This window comes from Anser brachyrhynchus (genome assembly GCF_964034855.1).
Source record: "Anser brachyrhynchus genome assembly, chromosome: 14".
NCBI lineage: Eukaryota > Metazoa > Chordata > Aves > Anseriformes > Anatidae > Anser > Anser brachyrhynchus.
In genome coordinates this window covers 18,811,509-18,826,033 of record NC_137709.1, presented here as the reverse complement: position 1 = coordinate 18,826,033, position 14,525 = coordinate 18,811,509, and the positions used below count along the sequence as shown (strand labels likewise).

The following is a 14,525-nucleotide window of genomic DNA, read 5'->3' as shown; positions in this document are numbered from 1 at the left end:
CGGGGAGCTTGGGCTAACTTTCTGCTGATGATCAGTCTGCATAAAACAGCATACTGTCCCAGCTATGCCACTTCTTGTGCCCATGCTGATCCTTGTAGCAATAGCTTGAATATATGTCTGCACAACCATACACTGTGACATGTAGATGATCATTATTTTATACAGGAGAATGCATTTAAATGCAACACTTTTGGTCAAAATTTTCCTCAACAGAAATTGCATTTGCTGCTGATTATTCCAGCTCCATAACAAAATCCTCATTAACAAATTCCAAATGCTGCAGGCTAAATACTGCCATTTCCTCTTGTTTTTCTTTTACTATTTTTTTTTTTTTTTTTCCTTCTTATTCTTCCATGCTAGCATAGTGGTGCTGAATGCTAAAAAGCCTATGCTGGAATTGACAATTTACTTTTCTGGTGTTTGCTTTATATAACAAGGAAACAGATTCAGCTACTTCTTGTTAATGCAAATGAATACTAAGATATGCACTGGAATTCCTACACACTCATACTGGAAAATCTTCAACAAGAACTTAGCATTAGAACACAGTATAACAAGGTCTGTGAACATCCTCTCTTCCTGCCTTTATCTTCTGGAATATTAGGGTAAATAACAGTTACTGAGGAATGCCAATAAGTAGAAGTGGAAGCTGATGGAGAGGACTCCCTGCAGAGCTCTGCAAGCTTTTCAACATTGAACCTCTAAGACAAAACCACACGTTTGTAAGCAATATAGTTATCTTTTTGCTATATACATATATATATTTGCTATATAATATATAATATATATATATATTTATGTCAATATTCAACAGAGGGAAAAAATAGAAGTTTAAAGTGAGAAATTCTAATACAAATTTTTAATTACTTAAATTTTAATTAACCTCCAAATGTATGATTTGGTTACCACTCACCTACAGGAGTACCATGTAAGAATCAGAAATATCAGGAAGTTCAGAATTACTATAGTCATTGCAGATGCCATATTATTTAGTGGTTAGTCAGAGTGTGAATATGGGCAAGACAAGGTTCAGGGATTGAGTCCTAGATGACAATGCAATAATTTAACTATCATGTGTCATCTTTAATATTCTTATTTCTTGGAAGCCCTAGTATATGAGGGTCTATATTCTTTTCCAAAATTCTGTTACATGAACTTTTCTTTGGGGTATAAAAGCAGAGAAAAATTATATAATAAGCATAAATAGACAAAAAATATAAATCATATATTATGCAATGACATCAAATAATAATTTTTCTCCCTCAGCCACTCCCATTAAATATTTTCACTTAAGTTCAGAGTGGAATCTGTCAGATGTTGAAGTACATACTGCACAAATGTTCCCAAACCTCCATGACAGGAAAGATGAGCTGGGAGAAGAGAAATAGTTGTCCTACAGCCCTACAGTTGTTCATGGAAAGACTTGAGATTAGACCTAAGATATCTTGCCTGCTGCTTCAGTGTCCTAACCAATAATCCACCCTGCTTCTTTGAGATATTTTTGGGCTATGTTGTCTTTCAAGGAGCCAATTTATTTTTTAATATGTATTGGTGTTGGCTTCTTGTGCTCAAAGTCATCTTCTTTTATTACTGAGCAGCCCTAGCTCTCTGAAGCCCCCGACATTTGGTAGCTGATCATACTGAGCTCTGGAGAAAGTTGCTTTTGATCTGGGCTACTTTTGCTCCTTTTGTGCCTTGCGGTATCTCACACCCGGGTGAGTTTTAGTCTTTTCTTGGTTACATAGATTCGTTTCCAGGGGGGTTAAAACTAAATATGTGCTAATGGAACCTTCTAAAATATTTAAAGAAAGCCAAAAATAAATGAAATTAAGATTCTAAAATAAATATAGTGCTGAAAGTTGAGCAATAAAGCATGTTGTTTTCCTCCCAGCATCCCTTGGGCTCTTTGTTTATCGTACTGTCTTTCTAGTGATCTGCCTGTGCATTCAGTGGAAGCAAGATGCTGGTGTTCAAGTGGCACTTTCTTTTATAAATATTACTTTTGCTGCGGGGGGTTAAGACAGAACGAATCTGTGAAAACCATAGCTTCCCTGCAGAACTTTGCCTCCATGCAGTCATGCCTTTTCTCCTCTGGAGAGGAAGTAGAAGAAAACATCAAGTCTTATTGCAGCCTCGGGTTATGTAATACTGTCTCCTGGCTCTGAAAATAACTGGAAACATTAAGACCAAAGATTAAATGTACAGTATCCTCAAATTCCTCTTCTGTCCTCTCAGAACGGAAGGCCTTCAGAGGAATTCCAGGATGACCTTTGCCACACAAGACAATTTAGAAGGATGTAAAAGCAAATCCAAGCAGTACTGTTGTATGAGCTGCATTAGTCCTCTGCAGTCACTTCAGCAACCAGGACATGCACAAAGCTTGTGAAATACTGCTAATTCCAGGGAGTTTGCTAACTCATCTGTAAGTCTGTTATTTAGACTAGACATAATAAATCATTTTTCTTCTTCTATTGTGGAGTTCATTGAATGTATCTACTTGTATTTAATTTTCAACCACTCCTGAAAGACTTTCAGGAAGTCTGCAGTAGGCACATAAGTGGCATGATGGCATGTGGGTCTTCCTGTTGAAGCTGGAGTAGTTCTGTGCGTAGATTCATCCTTTGACCACAACAGAGCTCCAAGGTCTAACGTCAGCTGAGCTGAGATGTCACTATGACAGGAATTAGCTCACCTGAGATCTGACTCCCTTTGGGATCTCTCTGTCTCTCTTGATTGACCATTCACTTCTAACTTTGTTCTCACAGGTACTTAATGTTAGCAATTGTTAAAGCCTCAATAATCTAGGCATCAAAGCTCCATTTTCTTGAACTTCATTCCTACATTTTTTTTTCTTTTTTTTTTTTTTTTTTTTTTTTGTTACATCTGACATGATTCTTATTATCCCTGGAGTTGCCCACACTCCCTTTTCACACAAATCCTTCACACAGTTGTCTAGAAACTCCCAATATAGACCCATGGTAGAGTATAAACATTGTGCATTACCACCCCTGTAAAAAAAAAAAAAAGCATCTTGTACTTTTTTCCTTGACACAAACTGCTGAAATTTTAACATAAAATGTACATAGCTTTGACAATTCTTATTTCAAGCAGTTTCATAATCCTGATAGCGTGACTGATCTAAAGTACCAGGTATGTGGTGTACTTCATGCACTGAAGAATGGAAACAAACTAGTTATCTCCTGTATTTAAGAGCAGAGAGGATCAGATACTTCCAGAAAATGGGTATACCATCTGGATACCTTGAAATGAATGGAATATGATAAAACATATTTCTTATTTGTTCATATCACATGATCTCACTGCATCTCAAAAAAAAAAAAAACACAAAACTTATTATAAGACTGATAATACCTCAAATATTCCAAATGAATCAAATCCTTACTTTAAACAAATGTGGAGCCCTTAGCTATAGGTCTAATTTATTATTATTATTATTGGTTTTGTTTTTTGAAGGGGACAACCTTTACTTGGCTTTTCAGAAAACAACCAGACATCCAAAAGATCCAAGGACGCAGGATGCCAGCACAGAACAGCATCCCAACTGGTTGTGGTACCTGGAAATTGTGGCTCTTTGCTTTTTCATTTTCCCTGAGATTTCTGTGAGCCTCACATTTCCTCATCTATCTGATCCTGTTTTGTACCACAATAAATCACACAGATTATTTAGAAACCTAACCACTTTTAACTGCCGAGAGATGGGATGCTGAGCTGGGCTGATGCTTCCTAGGGAAGAGGGGAGCGGGAAAGGAGCAGAAGGTTCTTTAATTTGCAGATTATTTACACACTGGAGCATAATGGCTCCCTCACAGCAGCTGCAACCTATTACATCATGCTGCTACCACATCTGAACACTAATCCTGCACACTAAAAATCCTCCTGTGTTTGATAATGCCACTGTAGTAGCTTAGCTGTCTTCAAAGACAAACAAAAAAGATCAGTTATTTGTAATTAAGTCAACTAGGAAAAAAAATAAAAATAGGCTTAGTTCGTTTTTCTTTCAGATTTGAACTATTCACAGAGAGAGCCTTAGAAACATACACACTTAAGTTTACCTTCGGTCCCTCAAGACACTTCCACATACTGATATTTTTCACCTATAAAAATATCTTAGGGTGAAGCTTATCTCTGTGAATTCAAAGCGAAGGTAGGAACAACAATAAAAGATTTTAATTACTGTCTAGCATCATTACATTTTTTCCTCCTATAATTAGAAACTAATGAGAAGTGGAACACATTCTGTCAAATGAACTGAGAAAACAGCACTTCAAGTGGAACGAGTGGCCAAGGACCAAAAAAATATCAGAACTGTTGGGCAGAAAGTCATGTCATACATAAAGAAATTTCATTTGCTTGGATAGCTATAATGATTCATCTCATTTTACAAGGAGTTTCATCAGCTGGGGTTGTCATTTCGCACAAATGCAAACTAATTTCAGCTCCCCTTCCCCCTGGTCCTGGAGGAAATCAAGGTGTTTGACATCAGATGCATTCACAGACATACACGTTACTCTTTAAAAACAGAGAAAAACAAACAAACAAACAAACAAAACAGGATACCTTCTTCTGCCCTCCATCCTGCTGTTCAATGTAGTTAGGATTCATCCTTTGGAATATAAATTGAAAACCAGGCTTGCAGCTATCTCAAACCCAGAGATAATCTTATATAAATGGACTACAGTACAAGCTTTGTGAAAGTCTTAATGTTGTTTTACCCCATTACATAATCAAGCTATAATCGTAGCTTAGAAATGGATATTTAGAATTGGGATGGAAGTCACTTAGTACAGCTGCCGTGTTGGATCAGTGATGACCATGAATTGCCTTGTCCTTTACATAACACCCAGGCAGAGCAACCGCCAGCAGTCAGGTAGAGAATGAGACTGCTTCTGAGTGCTTCAAGACTACTGCAAGCAAATATCTACAATGCCATGTCAGATTTTCTTTCTTTCTTTCTTTGCCCCACAGGCTAAACATTCACTGTATTTTATTTCACATCATGACTTCCTATGACACAATACTGGTATTTCACTGTTAAACCTCAGAGGGAAAGAGAATGTTTTGAAAAGAGACTTAATTATTTTCTGAAGCTGTCTGGCACTTATGCAGTCCAAAAATGAGTCAATGAAAGGACAAAAACTGTGAAGTAAAGTAACAATGAAAAAGGTATCTGACAAAGGATGAGATAATGAGAAAGTGTCATGGTCAGGTATCTAGGGTACAGTGTCTGATTGTGCCTTTTCCCCAGAGTCTCTTCTTTCTGGCTGTGGATGCCGATAAAACTCATAAATATCAGCTTACGATCAGCACTGTGATTAAATTTGTCTTATCTTAATGAAAATTCATTTATGTGACACTGTGATCAAAGACTTTGACCCAAATGATTTTACTATGACATATGTAAAAACATACCACAAGGAGAAGCTAATGTCAGCATCTCCTCATGTGACAAATGACCAATTTTAGAAGTTCTATTTCATTAGTACTGAACTAGGCAGACCTAAGAACATCCTGATCCTGTGGAAAGAAAAAAACCTTAAAATGTGTCATTTTAGATGTTATACAAGAGAGTCATTTGTGTAGGTTAAATCTGAATACTCACAGAAAATTGTGTGTTCAGAAAGGAATATTATGTTTTCCTTATATCACCGTAACAGTGCAAGACATATCACTGAACTGCAGTTTCAGGCTGACTTGCTACCCTCAACCAAAACAAAAAATGCCAGAAAGTATTCCAAACACAGGCTCTGTCAAGGCAAGAAAAGAGATGGGGACAAAAGCCAAGTGAAGATGCATCAGAACACGTACACCAATCTTAAACTATTTACATGATTTTTCATCCAAGATTAGAGCTCTACTGTACAGCCCACAGTCTGACATGGGTTTGAATTTTGATCTTTCAAATACATCACAATACAAGTGACCTTCCCTTGCGTCTTTTTTACTGAGATTGATTCAGAGTGAGAGCTTACCTAGAGTGCTGCTGGCAAGAAGTTTACAACTACAGTTCCTAGCTTAAAGGAGGTATATATAGAACTGTTACTTTTTTAATGGTATTTCCATGTACCATGACTATAAACAAGAAAACACGTCTTTTCCATTAAACTACATTTTATCTGTTCTTTCTTAAACAAACAAAACCAAACAAACAAAACAGTGTTAGCTGTGATCTCCACCAAACAGAAAATGAGACCTTTGGCCACGTTAACAGTGAGAGAGAGAGAGAGAACAGTGATGTTTCTATTAGTTATTTATGAGCAAAACAAAATAAATTCTGCTGCCGTGGATGTTCTTCATTAACAATTTATGAAGTTTAAACTCATTATGTGTAGCACAAAGGTGATATTACTTCGCTAATATTTCTATCATACAGGAATTAGTTATATTCTTATAAGTGTTCCTGTATTAATATAGCCATAGAAGTCAGGCCATTCGAGTGGCCATATAAATCAATATGAGGAATAATCATAGAAAATTTTAAGATTCAGTTTTCCACTGGCAGACTTACAATCGTTGCTCATTTCCATTCTGAGGTGACAGTGCCCTCCTGTGGCACGATTTTTTTGTTTGCATTTTTCCTATATACAGTCCATCCAGAAAGATGAACTAAAAAGGGTTTTCCATATATAACAAGTCATGTATTTATGTACTCGTTTATATAAGTTAACTGAGAAAAGGTTCCATTTCTATCTATATTTTCATATGGTTTCCCAAACAAATTTTTTACAGGTTCTTGCTCTTTTCTATTTAGTTTCTATTTAAATTAAGAAGAGAAAAAAAAACAGTGGAAATCTGGACAGCTGGTGTAAGTCTGGGTCTGTATGCACCATGTGGCTGCTATTGGCTGCATGAACAAAATTGTGCCTGTTACTTACTACATAAACAGTGACTTATGTTAAATCCCAGTTGCCAGTAATTTGATCAGACCTTAAAGAACAAATTATGGCCTATATGAAAAATTCTGGGAGATTTTGGCTCATAATACCACTGTCTTTTTTTTTTTTTTTTTTTTTTTAATAAAAAGTTTCAAAATGCACCTGGAAGAGGAAGAGTTCAAATTTTTAAGAGACATTATAAAGCTACTTGGTAGCATTTTTTCTGCCAGTTACTGATTCATCATCAATATTCTGGTATAGAATTTTTTTCTCCACAGATTCTTACATTTCATGCAAGGATGAAAAGTGCTAAATTACAAATATTATTAGAATTACTAAAACAGAGCTATATTTTCATAAAATTATACACAGGCAAAAATATTCAATGTAGTCAAATACTCCAGGAAACTCATTTTCAGACCCTGGGATAGAATACCTCCAGTTCTTGGGGGAGAAGAGCTCTTCCACTGCAGAGTCAGCATGAGGCAAGGACCTCATGCTCTATATGCTTTCAACACTCAGAGAATTTCTGGAGATTTCAGGTATTGCACTGTCTAAAGGAACAAATAAGGTTTGAGAAGGAAAGAGACATTTCATTGTGTGAGCATCCATCTGTTTTTGTTGTGCTCTTCAAGGCAGCACGTAGCCTGGTACGAAACAGAGGTAGCATGGAGCTAGACAAAACTAAGTGTTATAACTTCTCAAAGAACTTCCTATGTCTGTGAACACATTTGTTGTTTTCCAAACTGTTAACTTAGCCATGAAGCATTTTCACAGAAATGCCAACATATAAAAAGGCCAGCCCTTTGCCTAATTGAATTTCCCTGTTACAAACTCCATATGTTTAACAGAAATGAAACATTCAATTTTCTCCACTCCAAAACTGACTATGAGAATGAACTGACACATACGAATAACTTGGTCAGGTGGCCAATATAAAATTTCTGAAGCTTTTCTGCATTTTTTTTTATAATATAAAACTAGTGGTGTTTTAAACAAGAGAAAACAGAATCTTATAATAGTAAGGGTGAGATGATCTGGGCTGTAAGTGTTGCTACCTGAACTATAATTAAGGCACCAATTTCCTGGGATGTTAGAAAGCTGTTCTTTTCTCTACCATTTGTACTAGCTTCCAAATCACTTCTGAGCACAAATTAGAGACTTGTTTCCCCAGTACCTCACACTTTGCACAGTCACTTAAACAGGCATAAAGAGAGTACTAATAGGTATAATTTGCCATTTGCTTTGCACAGGTATAAGCAATTCCACAACCAGGACGCAGTGAAGGATCACACCCACTGTGCTGATTAAATCAGCCAAGTGCAGCGTATGCCCCCCCAGCTACGCTTCCTGGCACGACTAATTCCTTCTATTGAACCTTTGGGACTTAGGCCAGGATGGATGCACAGATGGTTCCTCAAATCATGAATTCACTTCCCCTAATGTCTAGCAGAGCCTGAATCAAGTATTCAAATTACCGTATCACACAAGTACATGGAAGGAAGAGCTTAAAGTTCTCAGACTGCTTTGAGACTGTATAAATTAGAATGGCACAAGGCCCTTTGAAATACAACCTTTTGTAAGGGCTTACTAAGGTCATAATCACTGGATACTGATGTTATGCATCTCCCTTTCAAACTATATCCTACTCTAGATGTGATTTATGGTCCATGCACTTTCTCTACATGTAACAAGGATTATTGCCAAGAGAAATCTTCAGCTTCCCATTCAGAATAGCAGCATGAGGAGGCTGTGCCTCAAGTCAGAATCCTGCCCTGCGTCTCCTGATCTGAACATAATCAGCAGGAATATGCATTTAGTAGAAAATATGATATGAGTATTTATACATGCATATAAGTATGATCTGAATAGCATTTTCCCAAGGGATTGCATTCTGGTTTAAAAATTCAAATACATGTTACTGAAGAAATTGCTCAACTGATTATCATACCTTCAGACTATGTCTATCTATCTATATATACTCACACAGATGAATAGAGGATATATGCATATTCATGTGGATGGTAGGGGAATGATGTCTAAATATATGAAGGATGACTTTTTATGCTCTTCAACATAAGATTATTTTTTCCAAGGGCAATAGAGTGTTTCTCAAAAAAAAAAAAAAAAAAAGCTAGCTCTTTTCTAGACATATACAATGTTGTATATACATCATAAAATGGGCAGGATGATAAGATCTCTAGTGAAAGGCTAAATCCAAAGTTTTCTAATTAGGGTGCCAAATGTTAAGTAGTTAGTTATGCTGTGTTACCAAGATACTGTCAGGTTGCATTATCAGTCATTTCTAGAAAAGTCCGAAAGTTTATCAGTCCTCCAAATAGCAATCTGGCAGTCTGAGAACCTCTCTTGCTGTGGCAGAAAAAATGGGATAAACAAGAGCCACAGCTCAGGGAAAGAGGATGAAGTAATAATGAAAAAAATATCAATTTACCAAATGAGGGCTAGTGAGAAACAATGTGCTAAGGTATCAACTCTGGTCATTTTTGACTAAAATAGAGTCTTAGCTTGACAGCTTCATGTAGGCACCACACCAGGAGTGAAAATGACCTCAGGCACAGAGACAACCTGAAAATAACAACGAGCATTTAAATTGGTCCCAGGTGAAGAGCAGAGAAGACCATGAATAAAGTCAGAAAAGAGCAAAGTTGGATAAAAACATGGCTGGGGCAAGATTCCATTATAAGAGATAATGGTTTTAACTCATGACAAGTGGGATTAAAGCAATGTACTGCCAAGTCCATGTTCCACAGAGGACTCAATACACTTTACCGTGTGTTCTGTGACAACTGGTATGGTGATAAATTGCATGTCTTTGGTCTTGCATTAATTTGTGTGCTTCTATAGCATTACGTATTTTATTATTGCCAGAATGATTGTCTTATTCAAAACCGTGTAGCATCTAGAAGGCCTGCTGTTACACCATTACATCACCTGCATAAACTAGGCAACACCTAACACCATGATTCTCTGAAGCATCCCACCACTTACTCCTGTTTTCCTTATTGCTTTATTTACAATTAGTTTAATATTAGTTAAAGGCTAGATTAGAAAAAAAGACTAGTTAAATTCAGTACATTAAAGAATTACTGCACTGCCTCATCATGGCATTTCCTGTCATATGCTCATTATTGAGAAAAATTATCAGCACATCCAACTTCCCAAAATCCTAACCAAGCAAGGTAAGGAATAAATAAAATTCCTCTGTGGTATCAACATTATTCCTTTCTTTAGTAAGATTCTCTGAAATAGCATAATTTACTCCACAACACAACAATGTTTGCAGCTCCAGCAGGCTTTCAGATTAGAAAGCAAGATTTAATTGAAAAGAATTTACGTATCATTAAATGCTTCTTCAGACTGGTCACCTCCATGCCGCCTGGCAAGTTATACTGGACACTGAGGTTCCAAGTTCCTCTGATTTTACTTCTCCATTCATAGATATATTAAAGCCTATTAAAGTATCTATGAGTTCTTTTGATTCCTTGAGCTTTCACTAAAATGTTTCAGATTCTACAAGGTATAAGAAATAAGGTCTGTAAGAATAATTCTATGGGCTTTCTCTACGATTTCCAGGAGCCGATAAAAAACATTTCCTGTGCATATCATTCTGGAGTGGTTTGTTGTGTGTTTTTTTTTGGTGGTGGTGGGTTCTTATTGTTGTTTGTTTTACTTTTGCATCCATTAGGAAACAAAGTCCTTCCATAAAAGTAACTGCAATGACATTAGTGAGAGATGAACAAAATCTAGAACAATTGCATTACTTTTAACTTTTGGAACATGTTAGTAGAGATATACTATTTCTAAACATAATTGGTTAAGAAGTCCAGTGTTTAAAAACAAAATAAACAAACAAAAAATAAAAATAAAAAAAGCAGTGGGAATTGTGTTCATTTATATGCAAAACACTTCCACCTGGACTGTCTCCAATTTGTGTAGCAAATGCTCTGTCAGGACACTGCTGTTGCTCTGTGTAAACAGATTGTCCTCTCAGAATCACAGAATATTAGGGATTGGAAGCATGTCATTGAGCTAATAGAGATTTCAAAGTAATGTCCCACTGCTGCTGAATGGACCAAGCCCTTTACAAGTTAGTTAACATTTTAAAGCTCTTATGTATTATATTTTGAAAAAAATATATATATATTTTAAAATAATATATAAAAGAAATATTTGTAAAATATTTCTGTGATAGCTTAACTATGCAAAAACACTACTTGTATTAAGGGAAAAATCCAAACAAATCTCCATGGAGCCAAGATAATCTGCATAAGGTTTTCTAGAGAAAACACGGTAAAACAGTGTTTGTGAAAATGGTCTATAAAATGGAAGGACTGAAGCTACTCTCTCTCTCTGTATACATATGTGTATTTGTGTGTTATTCGCACCAGCATTTGACTGGAGTTGCATACAGTGTTACTGAACATGGAGGCTCTACATAAGCCTTCGCAGAACACCCTGGTCTATGTCAGGTGGATTTATCTGCTGAATTTTTCAGCACAGGTTTCAGCTGAGTTTTGGATGTGGCTATAACACCTCTGAGCGACAGCTTTGGCTTCTGTAACAGATCCTGATATATTCTATTCTTTTGAGCAAAAGATTCTACAAGGCAAGAGTGCTAAAACCACCAAAAAGACCTGTCCAAGTACAAGACAAAAAATATGGACAAAATATAGGAAAGAAGTAGTTACCTAGGATCCAATATATCTGCTCAGCTACTCCACAAGACGGTCTATAGCATTTACAGCTTGAGAAAAAGAAGTAAAAGCAGAGAGAAAACAGCCAAATTTTATTTCAATGCTGAGCTCATCTTTTGTAAATTTTTACATTCTCATATACGTTTGGGTTTATATTTCCCATTTTTCTTCTGGTACTTCTTTGTCTCATTAAAGTAACATAACAACACTGCACATGAAAACGGCCTTTTCTTTGAGACTTTGCTTTGAAGTAATACAACTACTGCTTTGAGTTATCTCTACCATAATATACCTGGAAGAAATAATACCATACAAATTTGAAATACCAATTATTAAAATTGCATATATGAAGGTGAATGAATAAAAATTAATTCCTCAAATTGATGAAATAGTCACTTTCTAGGAAATTAACAAATGATCTACAGAGATGAAGAATGATTCTGGCTTCAGTTTTATGGCTGAAGTTTATTGTACATGAAGGACAAACACAAGATTATCTGTGAATTAAGGGGATAATCAGACAACACCTAATTGTTAAAGCTGGTTGCTTATATTCAACCAGATCGCCTTGTAAATCACACATACACCATTTGCTTTTTTAAGTTTCTGATTTTCTTATAATGACAAATTATAAACCAGTTAATCCCTGGGATAGGGACATTCACTCTGAAAAAAAAAAAAAAAAAAGCACCACCTGAAAAATGAGCTCTGAAGTTTCTTCTGTGACTAGATTTAAAGGGATTATTCTGGGGAAATAAAAATTTTAATTATGCCTAAAAACAGAAAACTCACTGTTAAGTAACGGTACTGATCTAAGCAGAATACACATTATCCACAGAGTCTCTTTGATATCTGTGGAAAAGTATCTTATTCTGGATTTACAAATCCTATTCTGTTTCAGTTCAAGACTTCTCTCTGGACTGTTTTTCACAGAATTGCAATGAAGTTTTTTGCAGCCTGGGGTTTTGCAATTCTTTTGCAATCAAGATTTCCCAGGAGTGCTGTATGCTGAAGAAAAGATGAGATCTAAGGTTTTTTTTTTAGTTTAGAAGAAATACATCAAAACCTGAAGCATTGCTTTAATCCTGAATCCAGATGTAATTTATTTAATAGTTTGACAGGGAAAAAGAAACAGAATAGAATCAAAAAGCTATTGAATGCTCGAATATAAATTATGTGGTATGCACACCAGAGTAATATATAGCCTTTTTGGGTACTTTTTGGGCAAACATGGGTTCCAATCCTCTTAGAGGAGATAATATAAAAGAAGATCTGCAGGCAAATCGAAAATTAATTACTGAGACAACATTGCCCTGAAAAATAGTTGAGACTTGAATAATTTAGAAAGTACATCTGAAAGCATGCATTATTTGAGAGCAGAGCTGTGAGTATGCTAACAGGGACAGGATGGTGACTGGAGGTGTGCTGGACCACCAGCAGTCAGTCAGTTGCTGTGAGAGGACCATCCAGGCATCTCCACATTATGTCGAGTGACATGGTAAGGAAGAAGCCTGCTGTGCTATGTACGCAAGGGAGATTACCCTTGCAATCTGACATTGCAGTTACATGTATGACTTGCATACACTTCAGACATAGAATAGGAAAGCCCTACCTAGCACCTAGAAATTCTATGACTTGTTTTTAAACATATTATCCTATCTCAATATGCGTTTATTTTACAGGAGACTATGTAGTCATGTCTGTTTACTTTAACCTGAGCAGGAGAATGGGTTATTTCACTATTCAGACCTACATTCCCTGCACGCTTATCGTTGTGCTGTCCTGGGTCTCTTTCTGGATTAACAAGGATGCAGTTCCAGCCAGAACATCACTGGGTGAGTTGTTTTACCTTCCTGCTTTTGTTCAAGCATTATGATGTTCAGTTAACACCTCTATAGAGGTTTCTAAATGTAAGAGAAAAGACAGTTTTTCACAAGTTCTCATCATTTAGAGAGATGTAATCATTTCCAAGGAACAACAGCTTAAACCATATTTCTCTCTTTTCCATTTTACTATGGCAGACCCTAACTAGGAGTACTGTAGATTGCCTCTAATAAAAGCTTTTGCCCCTTTTCTGATAACAGTAGTATTTTATAAACACCAAAACATTTCTGGATTAGGCACAACAATGCATTAGTTTTATTTGCTCTACTTCTATATCATAGTGGCTAGCAATACAAATGAAAATAATGCCAAGAATGAAACAATCTTTCTGTGTGACAGTTGAAAGAAGGAGTGTAATACCTGACTTCTACTTCAGGGACCAAAAGTCAAATGTAGCCTTCAGACCACAAAATCTACTGAATTTGGTGGTATCTAAAATCCTATACACGTAAATGTGACATGCATTTAATCAGAATTAGCAGTTTCTACACAGTTAGCATGCTGTTGCACAAATAAACTAAGAGCTACCAAATTCACTTGCTTGTACAAATCAGCTGGACCTGTAAGAATTAACAACGTGGACTGACTGTGGAGACAGGTAGAAACACTCGATTTTCTACTTCTCTACTAAAGCCACGCAAAGAAAAATCATTTTAGTTTTTCCTTTTGCAGTTATATTTCTTCATAGAAATGCAGCAAAGAGCACTGGATTACAAAATAAAGGACAACATTTTGCTTAAAGAGCTCCCTTGAAAGAACCAGAGGAATAGAGAAGCAGTGGCCCCCATAACAAAACTGTTTTAAATGTTTTATTGCCTTTTCATGCTAAAACAAGGTCATAAAATCAGCTTTTAAAAAGTAGATAATTAATAAATGCATTCAGCTCTTTTTGTTTGTTTGTTTAGATGTACAATACAGATTGGTCACTGTTGAGAACTAGTCTATTCATACCTCTGAGGAGGTGAAGTCAGTGGTTATGAAATTCGCCCTAAAAAATGTGATGGATTTTAAATGTTCTGATGCATTTTTAATG

At 36.1% G+C, this 14,525-nt stretch overlaps 1 protein-coding gene across 3 annotated transcripts in view; it reads left to right on the top strand.

The window, feature by feature from the left end:
- GABRG2 (gamma-aminobutyric acid type A receptor subunit gamma2) overlaps positions 1–14,525 on the top strand; it is a 75,307-nt gene that overhangs the window by 54,341 nt on the left and 6,441 nt on the right. For all 3 annotated transcript variants that reach the window (XM_080555003.1, XM_080555001.1, XM_080555002.1), the window contains exon 7: positions 13,291–13,443. In XM_080555003.1, coding sequence (XP_080411129.1) covers positions 13,291–13,443 — 153 coding nt within the window. The remainder of the gene's footprint in view (positions 1–13,290; positions 13,444–14,525) is intronic.